Source organism: Eubalaena glacialis, chromosome 5 (assembly GCF_028564815.1).
Source record: "Eubalaena glacialis isolate mEubGla1 chromosome 5, mEubGla1.1.hap2.+ XY, whole genome shotgun sequence".
Classification (NCBI taxonomy): domain Eukaryota; kingdom Metazoa; phylum Chordata; class Mammalia; order Artiodactyla; family Balaenidae; genus Eubalaena; species Eubalaena glacialis.
The window spans coordinates 65,848,663-65,865,963 of record NC_083720.1 but is presented as its reverse complement, the minus strand read 5'-3'; the positions used below and the strand labels follow the sequence as shown (position 1 = coordinate 65,865,963).

Here is a 17,301-nt window from a genome sequence, read left to right as displayed (position 1 = left end):
CTATGACATTCCAGCACCTTGTATCCAAATCACTTACAACTGACCCTTGAACAATGCTGGGGTTAGGGGACACTGACCTCCACGCAGTTGAAAATCAGTGTTTAATTTATAGTCACCCTTCTGTATCTGCAGTTCCTCCGTATCCTCGGATTCAACCAATCTGAGATCGGGAAGTACTATAGTATTTACTATTGAAAAAAATTTGTGTATAAGCAGACCTGTGCAGTTCGCACCCGTGTCGCTCAAGGGTCAACTGTACTCGAGTTCCTTCACAAGCAGATCCCCTTAAAACACCAAAGCAAAAGTGAAAAAAAAAGGCTCTAGGGGCATTCTGAAAGGAGTCTGTCCTCCTTAGGACTGAGAGAAGACCAACTTCTGCACAAAATCCAAGAGTCACCTATTTCGAAAACATGTTCTTAATGATTTATTTCTATTTTATATTTTCAGTGAGTTACTTTTACGGTAAATAGGATTTTTATTAAGTCCCCAAATTTCTGAAATATGAACAAAGTACACTGATTTTTAGGGATTAGTGCTAACTCATGGTTTTAATAATCATTTTCATAGTTCCTAGAATAAATAAAACTCTATAACATTTGAGAAAAATTGTGGGTGGTGAGGATTGTTACCCAGAAGGGCGTGGCTATTTCACAGGGGGCAATGCCAATTTCAAAGAGTGAATGCACACAATATCTAAGATGCAGGGTCTGCCTAGATGACCTAAAGCTGCACCCAGAAAGAAAATTTTTTACATCTACGATGCAAAAGTCATAACAGATAAAAACAGGGCAGAATAAAGTAAAACCATAGCTAAGATATTTGAGAATCTCAGTGGCGAAAACACTTTTAGTACCTTAGGCATGCCATCACTCTCCCCCATAAGGTGGTCTATCAGTTGACTGGTCAGCAGTTCATCTTTGGCCTGACCAACCTGTTTAGGAAGAGAAAGAAACAATAAGTCCAGCATCTTAAACTTAGGAAGGGGTGGTCGTGGATGGCGGGGTGGGGAGGACAAATAATCTACTGAGGAGACGAAATTTAAAAATTGTGTAAAAATACCTATAGTCAAGTGCCTGAAACATGATGTAAGCTCAGGGTATGTCTTCATTCATTTGTAGAGTCTCCATTAATAAAAATCCATCCTTAGAAGCTATAGCTTTTCTAAGTTGCCGTATCAAAATACTGTGGTATTTGTTTTTACACACAGAGAGAATGTACTTCTTGGATGTTTCAATAAAAACTTTCTTAAGTGACTGTGACATGGAGAGAATGCCATCTTGAGCACAGGAGCTGGGCCTTATACAACAATATACCTCCAAGTGCCTCATCTCCAGCAGCTCCCCGAGAAAAGGCGCTTGCACATGGCTACGTGTAATTTAAAGTAGAAATAAAAGTACGGCCAGAGGGTCCCAGAAGAGGGCAGGCAGCTGGAAATGTGGGATGGCGTTCTGGAGAGGACTTTGGCCCGGAAGTCTGGATTTGAGAGTCATCTCCATAAAGCTCAGCGTTAAATCACTGCCGTGTTGGGCGGTGTTGATCAGAAAAATTATTTATCAAATTGGAGGACGGAAATGTATTAGATTGAGATAGTAGGAATAGTTACTGACAAGATTAGGAGGCTTAAGAGTCTTGTGTCTATAAAAAAGAGGTGAGCCAAGAACCCAACTGGAGCTCAGCCAAGGAGAAGGAACACTGAACAGCGCAGTCACATTAGTGATACAGTGAGAAAAGCTACCGGAAAAGGAAGGAAACTCATTAGGGACAGAGCAACACGTGGCCTAGCTTGCCACCCCTCCGGGAAAGTGTAAGGAAAAGTTCGGAAGTTCTTTGTGCAGGAGAGGAAGGATGAGATCAGCAGACTTGAGCACAGAAGAGGTCACCGTGAACCTGTGGGGGACAGAGGCTCTCGGGCTGCAGAATTTCTACACGCTCCACTGACCGTGGTCGTCACCGGTGTAGGAAAGCTAAGCTTTGACCAATCTGTTACCTCTGCTCTCGCCACTGCTCTAAGGAAGGAAGAGAAGGTAGAGCTCATCACCTCGACGGCTTTTGTGCATGGCTTTGGGTGAATAAGCCCATACGGAGAAATGATTAAAGCAAGGGCTTTGGGGTCAGCCTGCCTGAGGTCAAAAGGTAACCTGTGTGATCCAGAGCAGGTCACTCTTGGGACCTCAAAGAGGATAAAAATAATACCTAACTCACAGAATTGTTGTAAGGATTAAATAAGTTAATACACATAAAGGGCTTGGACTGGTGCCAAACAGGCAGTGTTGCCAGATAAAGCAAACAAAAAATATAAGATGCCCAGTTAAGTTTGAATTTCAGGGACTTGAGCACACCCAGGACATTAGGATAGATGGAAAGGGGAGCCAGCAGGGAACAGATGTGGCCACTCAGAATTAAAGTTAAAAGAAGGGTGGAGACAGAATGCTGAGGACACTTCCACGACGGGCAGAGGAGCTAGAAGAAGGCTGAGACGGGACCATCTGTGGAGTACCTGGAGGGCAGGAGGAGCAGTGTTCTAAGGGAGTAAAAAGTTCAAGAAAGATGCACTGTAATAGCGTAAAATGCTGCCGTAACATGGGGTAGGGTGCAGGCTGAGAAGGGACGTCCGTATTTAGCAAGGACGAGATCAGTGGGGACCTTTTAGAGAAGGTTTATGGAGTGGTGAAGGCAGAAGCTGACTGCAAGGAGGTGAGCAGGCCCCCGACAAAGCTAACCGTCGGATGCTGTACAGACCCATCTTTCCCATCCCTATCGTGGGTTCTCTCAGGTGATGACTCCCAACTAGGGGTCTATTACTGCCCCCCTTCTCCAACACACACACCAAGAAGGTATTTCAGAACCCTGAGGTGTAGAGGATGGGGGTGGGAGTGAGTGAAGTATGAACATTTTAAAGATGTTCTCAAATGATTAAGGGCTATGCCTTCTGGTTGAGAATCAGCAGGTACCAGTGCACAGGTTGTGAGAAAATGCATGTCACAAGTAAAGGTGATTTTTTTTTTCAGGGGAGGGGTCTCAAGGTGGAAAGAAGATAAAGGAATAAAGGAATGGGAAGGAAACTAATATCACCTACATAGTAGTTTCAGTAAATATTTATTGAGTGTCCACAATGTGCTAAACACTCTATAAAGAGATGGGCCTTTGACCTTGAGGAACTACTAATCTGAAGGAGGTTAGCTGCAGCAGTAAGTAAGGTTCAGAGTACTTACAGGATTCTAAGGAGGGCGAAATTTCATCCACAGGACAGTTCAGGAAAACTTTACAGGGAGTGGCATGTGAAGTGGGTCCTGCATGTTGGGTAGGAGGCAGGGGTACAGGAGGGAGGGCGTCCTAGGTGTGGGTAACAGCAAGAGTGAAGGAGCAATATCAAGAAATTATTGTTGGAGAAACTGGAACCCTAATACATAGTTGCTGGGAATGTAAAATGGTGTAGCTGCTTTGGGAAACAGTTTGGCAGTTCCTCAAAATGTTAAACATAGACTTAACATATGGCCTAGCAATTCTGCTCCTAGGTATATACCCAAGAGAAATGAAAACACATGTCCACACAAAAACTTGTACACAAATGTTCACAGCAGCATTATTCATAATAGCCCCAAAGTGGAAACAACCCAAATGTGTATCAACTGATGAATGGATAAATGCAGTGTGTACACATTCAATTAAATATCATTAGGCTTTAAGAGGAATAAAGTACTGATACATGTTACAACAATGCATCTATCTGATGAAATGATTTGTATCCAGAATATATAATACAGTCCTACAAATCAGTAAGAATGAGATGATACAATTAAAAATTAGAAAAAAGACTTGAACAGAACTTCATAAAAGAAGATATTTGAATGGCTAATGAACACATGAAAAAATGCTCACTTTCATTATTCTTTAGAAAAATGAACTAAAACCATACAAGATACCACTGCACATCTATCAGAATAGTTACAATGAAATAGACTGATAAGTGCTGGTGAAGATGGGGAGCAACTACATTCTTTTAACATTGTTGGTAGAGTGAAACTGGTACAACTACTTTGAAAAAAATGTTTGGCAGTACCTACTATTGCTGAAGATATATATATACTCTGTGACCTAATAATTCTATTCATGGATATATACCCTATAAAACTGAGGGCTTATGTACACAAAAAGACATGAACAGCATTATGGCAACTTTATTCATAATATGCCCAAACTGAGACAACCTAAATGTCCATTAACAGAATAATGGGTAAAGAAATTGTGACACCTTATCTTTGATAAAGGAGGCAAGCATATACAGTGGAGAAAAGACAGCCTCTTCAATAAGTGGTGCTGGGAAAATTGGACAGGTACATGTAAAAGTATGAAATTAGAACACTCCCTAACACCATACACAAAAATAAACTCAAAATGGATTAAAGACCTAAGTGTAAGGCCAGACACTATCAAACTCTTAGAGGAAAACATAGGCAGAACACTGTATGACATAAGTCACAGCAAGATCCTTTTTGACCCAGGTCCTAGAGAAATGGAAATAAAAACACAAATAAACAAATGGGACCTAATGAAACTTAAAAGCTTTTGCACAGCAAAGGAAACCATAAACAAGACCAAAAGACAACCCTCAGAATGGGAGAAAATATTTGCAAATGAAGCAACGGACAAAGGATTAATCTCCAAGATTTACAAGCAGCTCATGCAGCTCAATAACAAAAAAACAAACAACCCAATCCAAAAATGGGCAGAAGACCTAAATAGACATTTCTCCAAAGAAGAGATACAGATTGCCAACAGACACATGAAAGAATGCTCAACATCTTTAATCATTAGAGAAATGCAAATCAAAACTACAATGAGGTATCATCTCACACCGGTCAGAATGGCCATCATCAAAAAATCTAGAAACAATAAATGCTGGAGAGGGTGTGGAGAAAAGGGAACACTCTTGCACTGTTGGTGGGAATGTAAATTGATACAGCCACTATGGAGAACAGTATGGAGGTTCCTTAAAAAACTAAAAATAGAACTACCATATGACCCAGCAATCCCACTACTGGGCATATACCCTGAGAAAACCATAATTCAGAAAGAGTCATGTACCAAAATATTCATTGCAGCTCTGTTTACAATAGCCAGGACATGGAAGCAACCTAGGTGTCCATCATCGGATGAATGGATAAAGAAGATGTGGCACATATATACAATGGAATATTACTCAGCCATAAAAAGAAATGAAATGGAGGTGTTTGTAATGAGGTGGATGGAGTTAGAGTCTGTCATACAGAGTGAAGTAAGTCAGAAAGAGAAAAACAAATACAGTATGCTAACACATATATATGGAATCTAAGGGAAAAAAAAAAAAAAGAGGTCATGAAGAACCTAGTGGCAAGATGGGAATAAAGACACAGACCTACTAGAGAATGGACTTGAGGATATGGGGAGGGGGAGGGGTGAGATGTGACAGGGTGAGAGAGTGTCATGGACATATATACACTACCAAATGTAAAATAGATAGCTAGTGGGAAGCAGCCGCATAGCACAGGGAGATCAGCTCGGTGCTTTGTGACCACCTAGAGGGGTGGGATAGGGAGGGTGGGAGGGAGGGAGATGCAAGAGGGAAGAGATATGGCAACATATGTATATGTGTAACTGATTCACTTTGTTGTAAAGCAGAAGCTAGCACACCATTGTAAAGCAATTATACTTCAATAAAGATGTTTAAAAAAAAAAAAAAAAAAAAAGAAATTGTGACAGTCATATGATGGAATACTAAACAGCAATGAATAAGAATGAACTATTGCTACACACAATAACACAGATGCTTTCGCAGACTTAATGTTGACTGAAAGAAATTGGACACAAAAGAGAACATAGGTATGATTTCATTTACATGAAATCCATAAACATGTAAAACCAATCTATAAGAATAGAAGTCAGAATTGTGGTTACCCCTGGTGGGGAACACTGATTGGGAGGCAGCAGTGGGCCTTCTGGGGAGCTTGATCTGGATGGGGGTTACACAGGTGTACACAGATTTTATTTGAAAAAACTAATTGAGTTGCATATTTAAGATTTGTGCATTTTACTGTATGCAAGTTACACCTAAAAGAAAATGCAAAGGTTCTTATCTTTTAGAGATAGATTTTTTATCCACAAACGAAATGATATGATGTCTGTGATTTGCTTTAAAATAATATAGGGAAAGAGGGTGGGTGTATGAATAAAATATGACTGGCCATGTGCGGATAGCTGTTGAAATGAGACGATGGGTATCTGGGGGTTTGTTATGCTGTTTGGTCTACTTTTGTAAATGTTTGGAAATTTCCTCAAGAAGTTAAAAGAATAATTAGCATTCATGAAAGTTTCATTCCAGAGTTAACTTACAGTTTCAATTGCCATTTCTATTGCTGCATTATCTTCTGAGCTTGGACATTTCAGCAAGTGTTTAAGTGCCTGAAATGAGAATTGTATAGAAATTAAAAATTTTCGGACTGCTTTCACATTGGGAAAAACAAAGTTTTCACACACACAAAGTAATCACAGTTTGTGAAAGTATCTTCATCTCAACCAGGAGCTTGCACAGTGCTGAGTCTTAAAATATATACTTAAAAGGCTGAGTGTAGTTTAAAAAGTGGAAGGATCCAGTTGACCCTTTGAAGAATCTAGTTCTGATTTCAAATGAAATCAGAATGAAAAATGTGCTCTTTCAGTAGGAAGATTTAATTATTTTCATTCATTTATTCACTCAACAAATATTTACTGACAACTTGCTGCTCTGTATATGAGACTGTGCTAGATGCTATGGAAAATACCAGGCCGTCTCTTTGTATCATGTACAATCTAACTGGAGAGATCTATGTGATGTGATGAAAATATAATTATTATAATCAATTATTTTAAGCCATAGTTGTCTAACTCCTGAATGCCATACCACCACACCTATGAAGACGTTTAAAGTTATAAAAGTTTCAGAGACAAATGGGCAGTATTGCCAGTTGGCTTTATAGGTGGTCTGAAGAAGAAAAGATGATTAGACATGAGGATGATCTTGAAGATAACACAGAGGAAAAGGACTTGAAGATGAACAGGTCTGTGGAAGGTGGGGAAGAGGGCAGAGAGGAACCCAGGTGGAGAACAGGGACGGGAAAAGGCTAGTGGGAGCATAGGATTCTTCAGTGGCAAAAGCTAGATGCCAGATTGGGAAGTTCAGGCTGGTTGGTCAGTTGCGGAAATTCTCTTGAGTGCCAGCTAAGGAGTTTAGACTCAGTAACTAAGAGGCCAGAACAGCAAATTGATGGCCTGAAGGCTGAATTCACACACAGACATGTTTCTTTGGCCAGTGAGATGTTATACAAATATCTGGGCCTATATATTAATATTGACCCAGACTTGTGTTTCTTGTGAAAAATCCTATGATCTGAGCTAGTAGGCCCCAACTCCTGAATGGCAACACTTTTTTGGAGGTGAGCAGCAGCTGTTCCCTTCAGACAAAATGCGTCCCGTCCAGCAGTCCCTGCCCTGTCACTCAGTGAGCGCACAGCCTGACCCTGCAGCTTCACTTGTTTACGTCCCTTGCTTGAACACCGTAACCCCTGCTTTAGGGGCTCTTTGTCAGTCAAAGTTAGTACCATTGGGGAACAAAATGAAGGATGAGTTATAGACAGAGAAGCTAAAAACAAGGAAAATAGGAAACCATTGCCATAATCTAAAGCGAGGTGACCCAGGTTTGGATTACATGGATGGTAGTTAGAACGAAAAAGAGAGAGCTGTGAGAGAGCTTACGAAGGCAGAATGTGACTGGGTGTGGGAGAGAGGGGAAGAGTTTAAGGTTGACTCTGAGATTTCAAATCTGGGTGTCTGGGAGCATAATATATTTTAAGATATTACTTAAAATAATATCGTTATTTTAATGATTATCATTATTTTAATAATATCATTATTTATTTTATCTGATCATTCCTGTGGAGTCCAAAGTATGTTTTCTTGGCAAATACTCACTCGTGAATACTGGCCACACAGCAAGAAGAATTTTCCAGCCTGAAAATGTCTTTTTTCTCCTTCGAAGTATAAGGCAATGCTTTGATAGTCCTCATTAGTAGTGTCTTCAGAACCTACAACAGAAATTCATTGAGTAAAATATCTGAGCAAAACTTGTTTACCTCTTATTGCTAATCTAAAAATAGGATCTAAAAACAGGTGATCTAAAAAGAGGTGATGAAAACCTTTTCACAGCAAATATTATTATCAGTGTCTTTTTCATCACAAAACACATTCACCATAATAACCCCACATATCAACTCTGTTCCATCATCTGTTCGCTCTAAATAACCATCAGGAGAGGAAGTTATGATGCTTTGTGAGAAGCTGGGTTATGGTTTGACATTACCCTTAGTGACTTTTATCTTTCTTTAAGAGTCTCAATCTTATTTCCTAAAACAAGGAACAATCCAGGATTTCCCTAGGGTTTTGGAACAATCAGGAGCAAAGTTAACCATAATGCAAATGTAATCCATCTCCTTTCTCCAATTCCCAGTTTAAACAATAGTCTGTATGTATTTGTCAGACAAAGGAGATGATACTCAAATGGACAACAGATGCTATTTAAAGGTAATTACTGTTTTTCCTTTTTTAAAAAAATATTTATTTATTTATTTATTTATTTTTATTTGGCTGCGCCGGATCTTAGTTGTGGGATGCGGGGTCTAGTGTCTTGACCAGGGATCAAACCCGGGCCCCCTGCATTGGGAGCGTGGAGTCTTAACCACCAGGGAAGTCCCTTTTCTGTTTTTCTTTTACAGGCTTAAACATATTAAGCACAGAAGACCCCAAAGCTGCTGGAATTCCAATTCATTGTTTACGTTTACCCATGGGAGTTGGAGGCCCAGTAGGGCACCAAAGTATAAGAACAGCTCCCTGTCTCCAGACCAAGGCAGATACAGAGTTTATAAAAGAAGGGAGTAAAGAAAGGTGAAGAAAAGTGTGTGTTATGTTTTGGGAGTGGGAGGGCATTTGTGTGTATATGTGTGTGTGTATGATTTAGGATAAGCCACATCCTTCTGAAATTAGAAAAACTTAAATGCTTTAGTGCAATGATGATTTGCAATTGTTAGGACAGAAATGTCATCTGTCATGTTAAACATTAATATTTGTAACGTTGCTTTTATCTGTATTTCCTTTTTTTCTTTAGCTCTTTATTTTCTCCAATTACCTGAATGACTTCCTAAGATATTAGAAGATGCTTTTACCTATTACTTCCCTTGAAGACTGAAAAAAAAATTTTCTCGTGAACCCCACCAACAGTTCTTATGGTCATTTTGTGAATTGTAAAAAAACGAAATAACATAACAGGACAAATATTATAATTCCACTTATAAAAGGTACCACGAATAGTCAAAATCATAGCGACAGAAAGTAGAACAGTGGTTATGAGGCTGGGAGGTGAGGGGAATGGGAGCTATTGTTTAATGGGTATATAGTTTTAGTTTAGGATGATGAAAAAGTTCTGGAGATGATGTGGTGATAGTTGCAAAACAATGCGAATGTACTTAATGCAACCAAACTGTACACTTAAAAATGGTTAAAATGGTAAATTTACGTTATGTATATTTTACCACAATAAAAAAGGAAAAAGAGAAGAAAAATCACACCACAAATAATGTTATACATGGCCCATGAAGTGAAAAATCTGAAAATTATTTCAGTAATTTCTAAGAATAATTACAAACATGGGAAGAAAACCTATAAGCCGGTATTCTCAGAATATAAAATTTTCTTTTGTACTTTCAAAATCTTTAAAAACCACATCATATATTCTTAATTTGTAACTCAATTTTAAAAATGTATGAAAACATTTACTTTTTCAAAAATCATTCTGCATTTCATATTACCTTCATCTTGGAACCTTGCTTTAAGAGGTTCCTTGAGCAGTAGCAGGATTTGGGAAATCTGGCCTCTCGCGGAAAGTCACCCAAAACACCTTAATTTTTGAAAATGGTCTTATAATTCCATCTCATCTTTAAGGTATAGTAGGGATCTTGAAATCTAACAAGTAACATATAGCTGGTGTGCGTGTCTGTGTATAAATGGTGTGTGTGCATGTCCTTGTGGATATACAAATCTGATCATTAGACCATAAGAGTCAAAGTGTTTCTTTGATAAAGTCTTTAAGAGAAATTAGGGAAAACAACGATATTTACCAATAATGTCCGCATAGATTTCCATTTTGTTGTGCTGCTGAGCCAGTGTGAAAGCTTCATTGTTACATTTGGACATAACAAGAAACTGGATGGCAGACCCGTAGTCACCTAGCTGTAGAAAAAACCTGAAACAAAGTACTTTAATGAACTTGACTCATTTAAAAGAAGTTTGTCATTTACAAAATAAGATCTTTTTCAACCAGGAGAAACTATTTAAAAGTAAAAATGTATTCGGTAAACTGCAGTTCTATACCATATGTTTATATTTGGAAAACATACTCTCATACGTTGACCACAACAAACAGCCTTTAAATTTAAACACTTAGATATAATTTTTAAAAAACCCCAAAAAACAGAATAAGTATTCCATTTGAATTGATTTATTTGATAAGAGGAAGTGGGGGCTGTCTTTTAAGGTTAGTTTTTGGAAGTCCAAAAATATTAATGCGTTATGTTACCGGGCTACCATCTTGGCTCCATCCAGGGACTGGGTTTCTCTGACAACACTGACAGCCTTTTCTGGATTGTTGAGGTGGTCCAGGTAGATGCGGATCACGCTGTTCCACTGTTTTGCGTTCTCATAAGCCACAACAGCTTCTTTGTATCTATAAGAGATACTTATTTCAGACAAACTTTCTTAACACTGTCACATTTGGGGAAAAAATGTCAATAAACGTTTGGGACACTTTTTTATTGACAGTGGTTGCTTATTTTTCTTGAACTTCTTCATTTTTTATCAGAAAGAATACCAGGAACCATTTCACTAAAATATGTACTTTTCAGAGGTTTGATAAACTAACAGTAAAATACCAATTTTACTGTTTTCTCATCTGAACCATATATATACAACTTTTTACATTTTATTGTTTTTGTTAGAGTGGAAAAATTATAATAGTAATACAGGCTTATTTTAGAAAACAGAAAATAAGGAATTTTTCACAATTAGAGATATAGCTTAACAGTGATATATAAAATCATTGTGTGCTGACCTCTAGATGGAGCTCAAGACTTCTGTTCAGTCCCCATGAGCTCTCTAGCTCTTTCCATTTTAACAAGACATTTAGCGTATATCTCTTTCTTAAGGTTACTTTTCTAAAAGTGGAAGGAAGTAACCTTTAAAAATCTCAATACATATTGCTAAATAACTTTCTAAAGGCTTTAGAAATTTACAGTCTTATCAGTCATGTAAAACAAGTGCTTTTTGACAATATGGTTATTAGTTTAAAATAAATCTTTTCCCAATATGATGTTAAAATGATACACTGTTTGCTTTAATTTAATTACTGTTAGTGAGATAGAACTTTTTCACATTTGCATAAAATATAATTTCATAACTGTATTTCCTCCTTGTCTTTAGCCCATTTCCTCCTAGTGCCTTTGAGTTTCTTGTATTAAAGTTCCAGGAAATATCTGTATATTTAGGATACCAACTATCCATTGCTATATTTTAATACTGTTTAGTGGCTTCAACAGTGTTCTTTTCCTCTGCATCTGTACGTTATCGTCCTTAATAAAATGACTATTGCCTAACTTCATTTTCATGCCATATTATATCAAAATTTCAACTTCTAATATTTAACCCTCAAGTAAAAATGAGATTTTAGTCCATATATGAATACATAAAGGATTGACTGAGGTATATAAAAGTGTGGGAAAAATTTAATAGTCTGGCACTTCAAGCCAGGTGAGGAGTAAAGATATTTTCTGTCTTTCTGTGCTTTGCCTTTCTTAGAGGGTTGCAAATATCAATAGTTAATTTATAAAACATTCTTTTATATTTGTATAAAATTGAGAAATTGTACAAACCTTCCATCTGCTTCTTTAGCTTTGGCATACTGCAAGTGAATCTTTGGAGAAGAAACATGAGGCAGAAGTTCACCAACTTTTGCCCTAGAAAGGTAAGTTGAGGAGAATAATATCAGCACTACATTTGCTCTAAAAGTAGCTTCCTACAATCAGATATTAGTTTCTAGGATTCAAAAAACAGTTATCATGATCTTTAAAAAATCTTGGCCTCCTATAGGTAAAAGATTTAATTTTTTTGGTAAACCTATTTTCATTTTGGAAAATATTTATGAATAAATAGTTTTATATGACGGCTGGCAAAAAAAAAAAAAAAAAAAAAAATGCTCTTTCTCCGGCCCCCAACCCCACTAGCCCACCCTCTGTGGGAAAATGAAGGTTAGTTCATTAACTCTTTGGGGACAATAGGGCTTTTTTATTCTAGCAATTTATCTGATCAGGTATTTCCCCATATTAAACCAAGGAAATGTGCTGTTCTTTGGAAAAGGAACTATTAATGTGAACTCATCTAAAAAGAAAAAGAGGAGATGGAAGGAAGGCCCAGATAGAGGCAATAGTTGTACAGCTGGGAGAAGCAGCAAGAAAACCAGTGGGGAGATCATCGACACACATTCATTTCCACACTTGCTCAGAACAAATTTTAGCAATTTCTTACCAATTCTTACAGCGGATGTAAACAGATGCTGCTTTGTCACAGTAGAGACCTTTTTCATAGAGTTGAGCTGCTTCTGAAAATTGCTAAAATAATATGAGATTGTCAAAATACTAAATTTATTATGTATGAGACCACATGAATATTTATTCACAGAAAAGTCTACCTTCATATTCTCCAATATGGCTCCACAGTCTCTTTTAAGGACCCTGCTGGGGTGCTTGAGGGCTAGGCTAACCCCTCGGCGGATGTCTCCCATTCTTATGGACATCTGGGCCACGCCAGCCAGACATACCTCATCATGTTCCTGAAATTAGAAGGCAAATAACTAATGAATCAGACCCTAACTTAAAATGATGTATTCTAGCCAAACAATTTAAATCTAAAATGAGCCCAAAGGTTATGGTTTACTTTCATTAATCTTTTTCTGACAAATCTCAAGATTTTGAAATAACATTGAGTCTTTTTTTAAAAATCACCTGTTGTAAAGTTATATTTTTTTCTTTAGAAGTCTAGACCTTTTGTGCTCAAGACCAAATTTTTACTGCCCCTTTGTCGTAATACCTTGCATCTCTTTGTATGTCTTCTTGGTATAAAATTTTATGTGAGAGGAAATATACTGGGCACATAGCATAAATGCTATGTATGAATAACATTAAGAGAGAAAATATTTATCAAACTGAAAATTTCTCTACTAGGCCTGATGAAACATAAAAACCTTTATTTATTTATTTTGTGACAGAGGAACTGAATTTTATATTTTATTTAATTTTAAATAACTTAAATGGCCACATGTGACTAGTGGTGACTGTCTTTAATAACACAATTAAGGACGAACTTAAATAGATGCAGCCAAACAAAGAAAATGTCAAAACCCCAAGAGATAAATGAACAAAGGATATAATCAGGCAATTCATAAAAAAACATACAATTGGCCAATAAATAAATAAAACATGCTTGACTTCACTAATAATCAAACACACGCAAAGTAAAATGAAACACCCTCTTTTTTTTGGCTGATCAAATTGGTCGAGATTCGTAGTGTTGAAAATGTGAGGGAAACAGACACTTTCCTACACAACTAACAGCTGGATGAATTACTACAAGTTCTTTTGGAGAGCAATCTAGCAGTATAAAAAATTAAAAGCACACATTTTATGACCTAGAAATTCCACCTGTAAGAATATATCCTGCAGAAATACTATTTTAAGTAGCTAAAGATATATATACTAGGTAGAATATTCACTGTGGTGTTTTTGATAGAAACAAAACCCCAACTACAATATAATCAATAAGGGAGTGGATGAAAAAACCATGGTACATCCAAACAACGAAATTTTAGAAGCTCTTAAAAAATTAAAACATTCATAATGTATTGATTTGGAAAGACCATAAAGCAAAATGCTGCTTTTCACAGAATGGATTCTCAGTTGATCTTTGCTGAATGAATGGAAGTGAATGATTTCATTTTTAGTAAAAATCCCTATTATATACATATCTGTATGCTTAGCAGAGATTCTGGATGGAAATATATAAAATCATGAACAGTGGTTACCATTAAGGAGTGTGGATGGAGGAGAGAACGTTGGACTCTCACTTTGCAGGTTAACATACTTTGGTGATTTTTCAAATTGACTATACTGAAATTGTATTACTTTTGTAATAAAATGCTAGATATAATATAGAAAAGAAGAAGATTTTCAATCTTGACATCACCTAACTTAAAAACATCAATTTTTATCGCAAAATTTAGCTTCTTGAGCTAAAATTCTGGGATCGTCTGGGATGGGAGAATGGACTGGAATGGTGGGTAAAGTACACGCTTACCAGGTTCATCATAAAAGATGCAGCATAAGGAATGAAATGGCAGAACAAACTTTTATGGACTGGGAATTCACTTTCAAAGTGGTTATTGAAACTTTTTAAGAGTAAAAGGAACAGCTTTATGAAAATCATAGCTAGCCTGTAACTGGGAAGGGATAAAAATCTTACTCCCAACCTTAATATGAAGCTCATAATTAGGGTGTAATGGAAAACATAGCTTTTTCAGACTGATAAAAATATTGTCAACTTCAGTTTTTAAGAGTTCAAAGTGTCTTAAAATGATTTAACCATATCCTTGCAAAGCTGTTAATAAACTGAAAAAAGGCTCACCTGCTATATACGGAATAAATACAATGCAAATAAGATTATTTTTTAAAGGAAACTAACAACAAACCCAAAGATAATTATGCATATCTTATCTTTATTCAAGGTTACCTTATTATCACCTGTTATTCCTTTCTCATAATGAGCCAAGGCATTTACATAATCACCCCTGAAAAAAAAAATGTGAATTTTAATACACATTTAAGTATCTTATTTACATATACAAGATTTAAAAGATCAGCTGTCACTGAATTGCTTAAGCACATAAAAGGTGTGATATACGACATTTATACATGCATTCTTTCAAGTGCAGTCCATTATTTTGCTACTTTAAAAATAATTATTGTAAATAGAGCTGCAATGAACATTTTGGTACATGACTCTTTAGATTGTGCTAAGACTGTAAGGTACTAACTTTGCAGTATGCTAGGCATTTTGGGGAGGTACATTAAATTTTATGGGTCACTTTTGCTTAATTATCTCCTTTGAGGCACTAAAGACAATCACGTGACCATAAAAAAGAATGTTTTTTCCAAACACCCAATATTTATAAGTACAATATGTATTGAGAGAATCTGGGTAGAAATGAAGGAAAACACTGGGGATGACAGTATTAAGGGCCCTGGTTCTTATTCTGATAAGAAGTATTATACATGAAATAAATAATACCACTCCCTATTCCCATGACCAATGCTAACATGGATCTGCATATCTAGAAGTCATATTTATTACCTCAATTCATTTTTATTGCTTGGAACAGAATGGATCAGTGATTTGCTTAAGATCCATTTGGAGATCCACTGTCCTCTGAGAAATCATCTCCTCCATAATAAATTAATCAGCTCTGAAAATGGCATTATTTGAGCTCCACCTTATCAGCTTAGACCAGTTATTCAACCTCTCTCAGCCTCACTCAGTTTCCTCATCTGCTGGTTACAAGGAATTTTCTGGAAGAGAAGCCGATTGAGAACTTTGTTTTGGACAGCCCAGGGCTTCACAGTCAGCAGTGTTCCTAAGTGGGAATTCCTAATATTTGGACCCAATTACATCAACACAGCTAGAGATGTCTCCTGATAGTTCCTCCTTCAGGAACCTGAGGTTTTCCTTGGGCAAACCCAGTTAGGAGATGCTAAATAAAGACTTTGGAACTTTCACTTTATTTCTATGGTATTTTAGTTCACTCACTTTATTATTATTTTATTTTGGAACTCTCATGTGGATCTAGCTCATTATTCTAGTGCCAGACTGGAGAGCTAAATCCCTCCCACAGGTGACAGACTGGTCCTGCTTTGATCTAATCAATGTCTTGGATGCAGAATAAAACAGACTGATGGAACTGAGCACAGGCCTAGGGCCTTAGCATCAAAATCGGCAGCTGGTGGCTACTGGGATATCGGATGATGATGAGATATACTTAGTTCATTACTATTATCACAAGGGAAAGTCTCCTGATTTGGGGGGCTGGGGTGTGTATCTAGATCAGGGTCCAGGGGTCAGCACAGAAATAGCGGTGAAAGTTTTGGGAATTGGTGGCTTCACGGTGAAGTGCTGAGCAGAAAGGGTTAAAAAATGTCAACAACATCACAGGCTTTCAACTGGCTCAGCTCATCTGACTGTAACGAGACAGTTTTTGAGGGTCTGCTACAAAAACTTTGATTCTCCTGAAAGAAGAGACAGTGGAAGTTTTCTGGATGGTTCCAGGGCTTACTTGGGTGTTTGTGCTCTGACAGGAGATGGTGGGTCATCTCCCAACGTAATGACCCTTTTCTCTTTACTCTAAGACCCAGTCACTCTCAGGACAGACACGGAAGGCCTTGTCCGTTGTGTTATGTACCAAGATTCCTATTTGACCTTTTCAACATATGGATTAACTGTGTAAGAGGCAGAAATGTGCCAAATTTAGATCAAGGTTGACTAAGAAGAAATAAAATCTCCAAAAAGTTTTTATTTGCAAAATGGAAAATTTTAAATAAGGTATCTTGGTTAGAAATGAAAGAATACTTTTGATGGAATAATTTCTACAACTATTAGCTGTCAACATTCTCAATGAATCTAAAGTCTATAGAAAACAAAGTGGAACTATATAAAAATGTTTTTTAAATGCTAGAACCATATTTTCTTTGTTCAAAAAACAGTATTTTTCCCATTTTATAGTTTTTGAAATTGGAATGTATCCTATAATAAATGTCAAAAGAAACTGTCCAGTTGTGATGTAACTGCCATTGCACATATACCTGTGAACTTATATTTGCAAATGAATTATTCATTTTTTGTCTCTGCAGGTATCTGCATTAGTGGCATTAACCATGGCTGAAGGTGAGCTTACAATTGGATCTTGAATGCCTCTAAAATTACACTTTTATGCAGCATTGAAATAAAATTGTATAGTCTGTCAATTAAGACTACTGACAGTTAAGACCATCTAGCAATTAACAGCACTAGAAAATTCTAAATCTCTCAGAATATATTATGGCATTTTCAAAGGTAGGAAAGATCTGTGAAGCCTATTCATCATGC

The 17,301-nt window shown here is 37.0% G+C and overlaps 1 protein-coding gene across 6 annotated transcripts in view; it reads right to left on the bottom strand.

Annotated features, from left to right (window-relative positions):
- WDR19 (WD repeat domain 19) overlaps positions 1-17,301 on the bottom strand; it is a 93,881-nt gene that overhangs the window by 18,165 nt on the left and 58,415 nt on the right. For all 6 annotated transcript variants that reach the window (XM_061192174.1, XM_061192176.1, XM_061192175.1 and 3 more), the window contains 9 exons: positions 14,896-14,953; positions 12,803-12,943; positions 12,640-12,722; positions 11,988-12,071; positions 10,640-10,786; positions 10,182-10,306; positions 7,984-8,096; positions 6,370-6,438; positions 854-931 (listed from right to left, as the gene is read on the bottom strand). In XM_061192174.1, the coding sequence (XP_061048157.1) occupies positions 854-931; positions 6,370-6,438; positions 7,984-8,096; positions 10,182-10,306; positions 10,640-10,786; positions 11,988-12,071; positions 12,640-12,722; positions 12,803-12,943; positions 14,896-14,953 (898 nt within the window). The remainder of the gene's footprint in view (positions 1-853; positions 932-6,369; positions 6,439-7,983; positions 8,097-10,181; positions 10,307-10,639; positions 10,787-11,987; positions 12,072-12,639; positions 12,723-12,802; positions 12,944-14,895; positions 14,954-17,301) is intronic.